The sequence below is a fragment of the Betta splendens genome, chromosome 16 (assembly GCF_900634795.4).
Source record: "Betta splendens chromosome 16, fBetSpl5.4, whole genome shotgun sequence".
NCBI lineage: Eukaryota > Metazoa > Chordata > Actinopteri > Anabantiformes > Osphronemidae > Betta > Betta splendens.
This window is the reverse complement of record NC_040896.2, coordinates 2,060,197-2,070,285: the sequence shown is the minus strand read 5'-3', so window position 1 is coordinate 2,070,285 and position 10,089 is coordinate 2,060,197. Positions and strand designations below refer to the sequence as shown.

General features: G+C 48.3%; 1 protein-coding gene across 1 annotated transcript; it reads right to left on the bottom strand.

Moving 5' to 3' along the window:
• Positions 1–2,153: 2,153 nt before the first annotated feature.
• LOC129603198 (uncharacterized) lies at positions 2,154–9,888 on the bottom strand. The gene is made up of 3 exons (XM_055503357.1): positions 9,447–9,888; positions 8,005–8,150; positions 2,154–7,763 (listed from the first exon to the last, which is right to left on the bottom strand). The coding sequence occupies exons 2-3, from the start codon at positions 8,063–8,065 to the stop codon at positions 5,155–5,157; spliced, it is 2,670 nt and encodes an 889-aa protein (XP_055359332.1). The 5' UTR covers positions 8,066–8,150; positions 9,447–9,888; the 3' UTR covers positions 2,154–5,154.
• Between the last annotated feature and the right edge of the window lie 201 nt (positions 9,889–10,089).

The window sequence follows — 10,089 nt, the reverse complement described above, 5'->3', positions numbered from 1 at the left end:
CGCTCTCACTGAGGCGGGCGGTGGAGCGCGCTCTCACTGAGGCGGGCGGTGGAACGCGCTCTCACTGTCACTGAGCCGGGCGGTGGAACGCGCTCTCACTGAGGCGGGCAGTGGAACGCGCTCTCACTGAGGCGGGCGGTGGAGCGCGCTCTCACTGAGGCGGGCGGTGGAACGCGCTCTCACTGTCACTGAGCCGGGAGGTGGAACGCGCTCTCACTGAGGCGGGCGGTGGAACGCGCTCTCACTGAGGCGGGCCGTGGAACGCGCTCTCATCGAGGCGGGCGGTGGAACGCGCTCTCACTGAGCCGGGAGGTGGAACACGCTCTCACTGTCACTGAGCCGGGAGGTGGAACGCGCTCTCACTGAGCCGGGCAGTGGAATGCGCTGTCACTGTCACTGAGCCGGGAGGGGGAACGCGCTCTCACTGAGCCGGGTGGTGGAACGTGCTCTCACTGTCACTGAGCCGGGAGGTGGAACGTTCTCTCACTGTCACTGAGCTGAGAGGTGGAACGCGCTCTCACTGTCACTGAGGCGGGCGGTGGAACGCGCTCTCACTGAGGCGGGCAGTGGAACGCGCTCTCACTGAGCCGGGAGGTGGAACACGCTCTCACTGTCACTGAGCCGGGGGGTGGAACGCTCTCTCACTGTCACTGAGCCGGGCGGTGGAACGCGCTCTCACTGAGCCGGGCATTGGAATGCGTTGTCACTGTCACTGAGCCGGGAGGTGGAACAGGCTCTCACTGAGCCGGGCAGTGGAACGCGCTCTCACTGCAGAGGAGGAGTTGGCACTGCGGCCAACTTTCATCCAGCGCTACGCTATGGACCTGCAGCGCTACTAAAACACTCCGTTTGAGAGTCACCCTTTATGCTCACCTGGGCGCATTCACGGACCAGGTCGCAGGGGAAACAGGAAGAGGGAAGACCCCAAATGCACGACCCAATGCAGAAAATAACGTTTAACAGAGATGATTTATTAAACACAAACTCACTGCAGGGCAGGACTCAGTTCAAACACAAAAGACAAGAACTAAAAATCACTGCGATGCAAAGACAACTACTCATTATCCGTTATCCCTCCGTAACACTATGGGCAAAATCCTAAACATGAACACAGGATAATCACAAACCTTAGGACGACTAAACATCAACGAAAACCAAAAAACTTCTTTCCATCAACATGAACTCCTCTTTTTAACTGGTAACCTGGTATAGCATCCAGCTACGACCGTGTACACAACAACAATGTGTGAAACGAAAGGCATGACTTAAATACACATAAAAGCAGGTGGGTATCATTAACTCATTAGCACAGGAAATTAACTCAAGTGATGACCCACACCAAAAACCCAGGAGCGCCTTTAGCTGCACGGTGGCTAAATGTCACAATAACACAATATACATACAGTATAATGATCACTTTGGCACTCAAATAACCAGAGAAGTCAAAATGGTTAAGCATAGTGAGAAGTTATCTGAGGCTTCTTTTGTCACTCTTTTGTCACAGTTCGGTCTGGTTCTTGTCATGTCCCAGGTTTTATTTTGAAAGGACTTTATTTTTCACTCGTGTTTTGCTCCAGCTTCCTGTTTTGTTTTGTAGGACTTCCTGTTTTGTTCACGCCACAGCTGTTTTCCTGTCACTGCCGGTCGTCATTACACACACCTGTCAATAATCAGTGATCAACCCCAGTACTTAGTTCTAACCTCACACACCAGTCGTTGCCAGATTGTTAGTTTTGTTTTCGTGATTTCCCCCGTCTTGTATTCATGTCTAGTCCTGTTTTCTGGAACCCTGCTTTCGGCCGCCGTACCCGACTCTGCCTAATCCCTGACTGCCGTGTATGCCTTGTTCTTTGATCCAACCTGGTAACGACCCTGCACGCTTATTTGACGACGATCCTGCCTCAGACTGAACGGTACTGTAACATTGATCCTCCTGTTAACGAACCTTGTCTGCCTACGGAACTGAGCTTGCCTAACCCACCGGACTGTTCATCATTGCCTACCTGTGTATGACCCTGCCTGATCTTGACTCTGAGTTTTGGAATAAATCCCTTTTTGTTTTCATATCCAAATCTGTCTGTGCCGTGCATGTGGGTCCGCCGCCTCTGACGTTCTGACACTGTGGTGGAAATTTTCCATAAAGAAGTAGATGAGAGAGTTGTTCTTTTGTGCGATTTATTGAAATAATAAAGAAAGGATAAAATAAAAATAATGGGGAAAGCAAATAAAAAAAAAGAAAAACCAGCTGGGGAGATCAGTGCACACACCACGGAGGTATAATGCAAAGAGCCCACGATCCTCAAGTTGCTTCTGCCTTTTAACCTTTTTCCCTGGACCTGGTGGAATCTCCTTATCACACTGTGGGTGAAGATGTTCATATTACACAGGGAATAAACAAGGCTACAGCCTTGGGTCTGGTGAGGCATCAGACAGAAAGGAGCCAGAGCCCAGGGGTAAAAGGCAGACTCAGGCCATGAACAATCGGTCACCTTGAGAGGGAGATACTGTAGATTGTCTGTCTGAGAATGTTCAGTTCTGGGTCTAATCAACAAGTACAGAATGCATGGTTGCTATACAGAGTCAGAAATGTACAATTAAAGTACAATTTTTCCATTACATTTCCCCCTTTTGATTACACATTAATCAAACATTAAAAGAATAAAAATTGTCAATCTTGGCATTCATTCTATAGCAATAAAGCATTCTTTAAAAATGATTCGTTAAATGTATTACTTATAAAAATGTAAATGGCGTAGGGATAAAAGATTATGAGCTGTTTTTGTGGGTAGTTATACTAGAATAACCCTTGTGTATGAGCTTTGGAAAGACAGGGACATAAGCCTATAATCAATCAGATCACGTTCAGTTAAGCAAAAATGGGAAGAGGGTTATATGTTGATTTAAACTATTGTGGCGTCAGTCTCTGTGTCACTACCATCATCATCGGAGTCATCTTTGTGGTCCTCGTTATCAACGTCAACATCATCCTCTACAGAGTCAGCATCAGAATTAATGAGTGAATCGGTATCTGGATTCCTGAATGTAGTGCATTGTGTCATTTGGTACGAAAGCGCCGCTGATATCGCGCGCATGATGAGACCCCTAATTAGAGGAATAACACAACAACCAAGCAACATGATCACGGCCATGAAGATGATAAGCGAGACTATTGCCGACATAAAAACTGATTTCCATTTTCCAAAAGTTTGGTCTAGCCAGCGCCAAGGGGACGGATCTACGCCGGAGTTTCTAGCCCATTCGTCTCTAAGACTCTCAAGGCCCTCGATAGCCTTTGTCACAGTACCATTAGAATCAGTGTTGTTGGGGATAAAAGTACAGCACGCTTCTCCAAACATAACGCAGACACCTCCTTTCTCCGCTAGCGACATGTCCAGGGCCATTCTATTCTGCCAAGTCATCTGAGACGTGGGAGCCAGCTGCCCAGACATGCCTCTCATACCGCCCGCATTTTTGTTGATGAAACGCTGTTGATTGTAATAAAGGTAGTTGATCCAGGCCGAATTCTTGTTAACCTCTATGATGGGGCCCATAAAGGGTATAGCACTCGTCCACCCCGCCGCATGCTCGTTGCGAGCCTTAAACTCCTCCGGCACTCCTCGTGGTACGCCTATTGCATCTATGTAAAGGTCAGGATCCAAGGAACCTCCTGGAGCCCTGCGCCTGGTGCGTGAGTGTTTCTGTGGAGCTGAGGGCAAAAGGTGTATTCACCCTGTGAGGAACACTACCTGAGTACAGGTGCCGGTCTAATTGGTTGGTAAGGTGGCCCTGGCGTGATCCCCGCAGAGCCATCACATGTCGGACAAGGGCTTCCTTTGCTGGACTAAGTCGGTGGAGGATGGGGCAACGTGTGAGACATTATTGATCCTATATGTATATGAGGGTAAAGGGGCAGCATCGGTGTGAGTTGGAATCGCAAACCGGATCACATGGTCTTCAGGGTTAAGTCCGTGTGCGTTGGAGACGTCCCATGTCAGGTGACAATTGGGAAAGTGGCCTACATCTATTCCTCCGTCGAGGCTGGAGGTGAAGCATTCAAACTGACACGTGGTACACACCGTGTAATACAAGGGAGCCGCGGGCTCCTTTTTCGTTACCTTGATGTCGGCCACCTCTACTTTCTTATGTGTGACGGGACTGTACATCTCCATACCCTTGCCCAGATTGTGCAAGGCGCGCATTTTGCAAGACGGATCACATCTTGGAATGCTGGGGTCCGCATTGTATCTACACCCGGTGTCTTTATTGTGCAGTTGTCGCTCGTTGTAACACTCACTGCTGTTAAAGGGAGTGGGCACAGCCATGAGATCGGGTCAGGCGACAGCACATGCTACACATGAATTGTTTGTGAGGGTTTTAGAAGTGTACTTGAGGTACGCTAACCATAAGTTCCCTGTGGGGTTCTGATTTACGTAGTTTTGGGCAAGCTGCCAGGCTTTAGGGTCCTTAATGTCGCGTTTGGATCTATAGTGAACAAATGTGTGAGTTCTCCAGAAGTACGGGAAGGTCACACATGTCACCGCAATGGTTGATATGACAATCATTTTTATCGTGTTTCGTCTGGTGAATGTCATTTTGTGTCAGTGGAAGATAAAAATTTGTGTGTAAGTGTGAATCAAGTGGAAGCATAAAATGCTTTGTTTAAGAATAGTGAATGAAATCACAGAGAGGTATACATGTAAATCAATCACATAATTTAGAGCAAATATTAAAGTAACATATCAAAAACAACAGGGTCACAATTAATGTCTTCTTCTTCCTGTTGAACAGTAGCGTTAGATTGTTTCCAACCTGTTTGTTGACACCTTGACAGTTTGTTGGGGTTCTTCAGGTTGTGATCAGCTGATCACAGGGATCACAGTGACGCCAAAAGCGTATCTGGAGTCTGTATAGATAGTAACAGACTTCCCTTCAGCCAATTTACAGGCTTCGGTCAGTGCAATCAACTCCGCAGCCTGAGCAGAGTAATGTCCTGGCAAAGGGTATGTGTTTTCTCAGGAGCGTGTGTGTAGATGTATGGTCTGATAGTGTGATTCACCGGCGCAGCTTCAGGCGGCGCGTGGCTCACACCTTTAGCTGAACGGTCAACGCAACCTCGCCTCAGTGCGTGTGTGAGCACAGCGAGGGTCGTCCTTCTCAGTTCTTTTCGTCAGTGGTGGTTTTCTCGTGTGGTGTAGATGTAGATGGAGGGTCGTCTGTCGGATCCGGGACCTTCCTGCAGTGGCTGGAGTGGATCCAAGTCGCTCTTTCTGCGATCTTCACAGCCGTGTTGGTCGTCAGAAGGACCTGGAAGGGACCTTGCCACCGCTTTGAGTTCCAGTGCTTCCTGCGAAGCTCCTTAATGATCACCCAGTCTCCTGGTTGAATGATGTGCAATGGTTCTGTCGCCTGTTTGGGCAGAGCCGCTTTCACCTGTTTGGAGATTTGGGACAGAACAGAGGATAAGTTCTTACAGTACTGTAGCATTGCGTCTTCGCACATTTCAGTAGGTGGTAAAATCCTAGTCTTGGTCTCAGGGTGGAGTCCCATCATAGGAGGTCTACCAAATAGGATCTCATACGGTTTGAGGTTTGTTCTCATCCTTCTCCTCATTCTCATGTATGAGAGCACAATGGGAAGAGCCTGAGTCCACTTGAGACCAGTCTCTGAGCAGCATTTAGCCAGTTTGTTTTTCAAAGTGCCATTCTCTCTCTCTACCGCCCCTCCGCTTTGGGGGTGGTAAGAGCAGTGCTTTCTGATGTCGATGTTCAGAAACTTTCGCACTTCCTCTAGGGCTTGGTTTGCAAAGTGTGAGCCGTTGTCACTGCTGATTTTAGATGGAATCCCCCATCTGGGAATTATTTCTGTCAGCAAGGCTTTGGTAACTGCATGGCTGTTATCATGTTTAGCTGGGAAGGCCTCCACCCATTTTGACCACATATCAACAATCACTAAACAATACTTTTTACCTTCTGCTGGTGTTAGTTCGATGAAGTCCAGCATTAAATGGTCAAACGCCTGTTCCGGTGGTGGGTGAGCTGCCAGTGGTCTGGCAGTTGTCTTACCTGGGTTGTGTTGGGCGCATGTCATACATGCTTCACAGTATTTTTGTGCATAGATTGAAAATCCCTTAGTGTACCAATGTTTTGTAAGAGCATCTAACATTCCCCCCTTTGATACATGGTCCAATCCATGTGTCAACTTCGCGAAATGAGGGAAAAAGTGTTTAGGTAGGCAAGGTTTGCCGTCGGGCCCATACCAAACGCCATGGCTACTGGTGGCGCCATTCGTCATCCAGAGCTTGCGTTCCTGTGGGGTAGAGAATGTCTGAAGATCAGGCAGAGCAGAGGGAGGAGAGGGAGGTTGGGTAGAGGTGGAGGATAAGAGGCAGGGAACAAAGGGAAGGGGGAGTAGGGCAGCTGCCTTTGCAGCAGCATCAGCGCGTGCGTTTCCAGCAGAGATGGGATCAGTGCCCCCAGTGTGTGCAGGGCACTTACATACAGCAATTGCAGCTGGTAACAGAATTGCGTCGAGCAGATCAGCAACCTTATCATGATGCAAGATAGGTTTGCCATCAGATTTCAAAAATTTTCTGTGTTTCCACAGAGCACCAAAGTCGTGTGTGACGCCAAAAGCACATCTGGAGTCTGTATAGATAGTAACAGACTTCCCTTCAGCCAATTTACAGGCTTCGGTCAGTGCAATCAACTCCGCAGCCTGAGCAGAGTAATGTCCTGGCAAAGGGCCAGACTGTAAAACAGTATGAGAGGTGCAGACTGCATATCCAACCCGACAGTGGCCCAAAGCAGGGTCTCTAGAGGCGGAGCCATCAACAAAGAGTACGAGGTCACAGTTAGGAATTGGCACCTCCGACAGATCTGGGCGCGGAGTGCAAACCTGGTTCAAGACCGAAACACAGTTGTGAGGCTCACCATCGTCAGGGCCTGGAAACAAAGTGGCTGGGTTAAGCACATTGCACATTTTGACAGTGATGTTTGGCATTTCCAGTAAGATGGTGTTGTATCTAAGCCATCGGGCTGTAGAAAGATGTGATGTTTTTTGTTCCAAAAGGATCAAAGACACGGCATGAGGAACCAGCAGGGTGACATCAGAATAGCCAACAATGTCACGTGATGCCAACACGGCTTTCTCTGCCGCAGCCACTGCTCGGAGGCATCGTGGGAGCCCCGCAGCGACTGGGTCAAGCTTAGCAGAGAAATAGGCTACAGGGCGTGGACGCCCTCCGTGATCCTGTAGAAGGACAGAGGTCATACAACCTGATTTCTCATCCACTGTTTGGGTGAAAGGTCGCGTAGGGTCAGGCAGAACCAAAGTAGGAGCCGACTGAAGAGCTAGTTTGAGGTCGGTGAACGCCTGTTCAGCCTCAGATGTCCACGTGAGGCGGGTGGTGGATGCAGAAGACGTCTGCATCAGAGCTCTAAGCGAAGCCTCCAAGACGGCGCAGTTAGGAATGAAATTCCTGCAATAAGAGCACATACCTAAAAGGGACATAAGCTGTTTGTATGTGCACGGTTTAGGCAGGTTCTGAATAGTTTCAGCTCTTTTAGGTGAAATGGATTTCCCTTCAGCGGTGATGATGTGACCTAGGAAGGTAACTTCAGTCTGAACGAACTGTAATTTAGACAGACTTGCTTTGTGTCCAGCAGCATGCAGGTGTTTCAGCAGCTTGATCGTGTCTGCTGCGCAAGTTTCCTGATCCTCACTGCAGATCATCAAGTCGTCAACGTACTGCAGCAGGGCGGTGCCTGGGGACAAGACAAGATCATCCAGGCTGTCTTTCAGTGCCATATTGTAGATGGTAGGGCTTTCTGAATACCCCTGACACAGTCTGGTAAAGGTGTATGACTTTCCGTTGAATTCAAAAGCAAACCAGAATTGACTGTCTTTGTGGACGGGCACGCTGAAAAAAGCATTGGCCAAATCAATTACTGAAAAAAATTTAGCCTTGGGCGGAACCTGAGAAAGAATGGTGTAGGGGTTCGGTACCGTAGGCGCGCGTGGTTGGACCGCCGCATTTACTGCTTGCAGATCCTGGACAAACCTCCATTCTGTTGGCTGTCCTTTGTCTCTGATTTTCTTAACTGGGAAGAGTGGAGTCCTCACTGGAGAGTTGTCACATGGGACGATGACTCCTGCTTTCAAAAGAGAGTTAAACACCGGTGTTATGCCTTCAATTGCTTATCTCTTTAAAGGGTATTGCTGTTTGCATGGTCTGTAGTCAGATTTTGGCGTGATGACCACTGGGTCACATCCTTTGATCAAACCTACATCATATTTGTGTGTGGCCCACAGGGAAGCTGGAACTTCCTGTAAGGCTGGATACTGCGTCAGAGCGTCCTCTGACAAAAACACGTGGTGTGGAGTGTGTGTGGAATGTTGTGGTACCAAGTGCACTGTACGCTGCGCATGAAAGTTAGACTGAAAAAGTTTTTTGTAAGCATGCAAAGTAGGTGAATACATCACATTCGGGTCGGAAGTCGTTTGCCAGTCTCCTTCCCGTTGACATCTGTCCACAAAAGGACCCAAATCCTGCCATCTGTCTCCGTCATGTTTTGACAGAAGGACATGTGGATCTGTAGAATAAGCATCAACAAATCTCTCTTGTTCGTTAGTGAGAGAAATCGCAAGCGCAGACCTATGTTCATCCCAAGAAAGAGAGGTAGAGGTCAGTTTGTCCGCAGATGTGCGTAACCATGATTTTTCAAACTTCTCATCAGGACCAGTGGACACATGTGCTGTACAAGACAGGTCAGATGCGTCTCTAAAGGTCGTATTCTGTGAGGAAACAAGCTGTTGAGCAGCCTGTATGAGGGCCTCAGTTACGGCCTCTCCCTTCAACAGCCACTGATAAGAGTAGAGCAGCGGCTCTGAGCTGAAATTAACACAAACAAAGGAATAATTATTCACATTGTCCGTGGTTGTGACCTGCACTCCCTCCGCAGTGGAAATCAGTGAAATACCTAAACTACACATGAGATCTCTTCCTAATAGATTAACTGGGCATAAGTTTGAAAGCAAAAATGAATGTTTGAGTGTCTTGCCGTCTGATGTTGTGCAAGACAGAGGCACAGTAAGTTTTTCTTTTATTGTCTAGCCAGACGAACCTATAGTGTGCACAAATCGTCCACTCATTTTAGGTGGATTGGAAAACATGGAAGATTTTATTACCAAATTTGTTGCTCCTGAGTCTACTAAAAACACCATACGTTCACCTTGAACCGTCAGAGCAAACTCAGGAAATTGTTTGAAACCATTTGACTGTAAAGTCATGCAGCAGTTGTCATTCAGCTGTTTGTTATTCTTTTCAAAATCACTCTGTGGGATGTTTTGAGCAGAAAGCAAGTCTTCATTGCAAGCAGGCAAGCATGAATTTGAATCAATTGAACATGTATCACGTGTGAGCGCGTGTGTGTGTGTCTGTGCAGTACCGTCTACGTCATCATGTGAACGGAAACCTTCGCTGGGCTCCTCCTCTAGTCAGTCTGACGAGAGTGCCCGGGATGGTGGAACCTGTACTTCCTCCAGTGTCCCATCTCGCCGCAGATGTGGCAAGCGTTTCCTGGATCTCCAGATGCGCCTCCTGTGTCTCTGTTGGGCCAATTCCGTCTGAAGTCTCTTCCTCGTCCTCGCCCGCGAAACCTGCCCGCTCCTCTGTTGTTGTTATGCATTGCAGAGAACATCTCCAAGGATGGCAGATACAATTCGCTCTGTTGTTTTTCCTTCTTTGCCATCTTCTTCTGCTGGAGAGTGTCATAAGCATGGCGTGCGTGTCTTGTGGAGGTCAGACAGACGTGCTTCTTCTTTCCATCCGATGTATGACTGCTTCACGGCGTCAAAACTTCAGGGAGTAAGCCTTTCATCACCAGTTCACACAGGTGACTCTTGTATGTTGAACAGATGAGTCCTCCCACTCCTTCAGGGGGAGGATGAACTCCTCCGTGAGTGTTGTATGCGGTGGTGAGGCGGTGAACAAAGTCATCAACTGATTCCTCTGGTTGTTGTTTGCATGTAGTGACTTTAATCATACAGACTTTGTCGGGGAACGCAGTTTCGAGGTGGGTGACAAGCGTC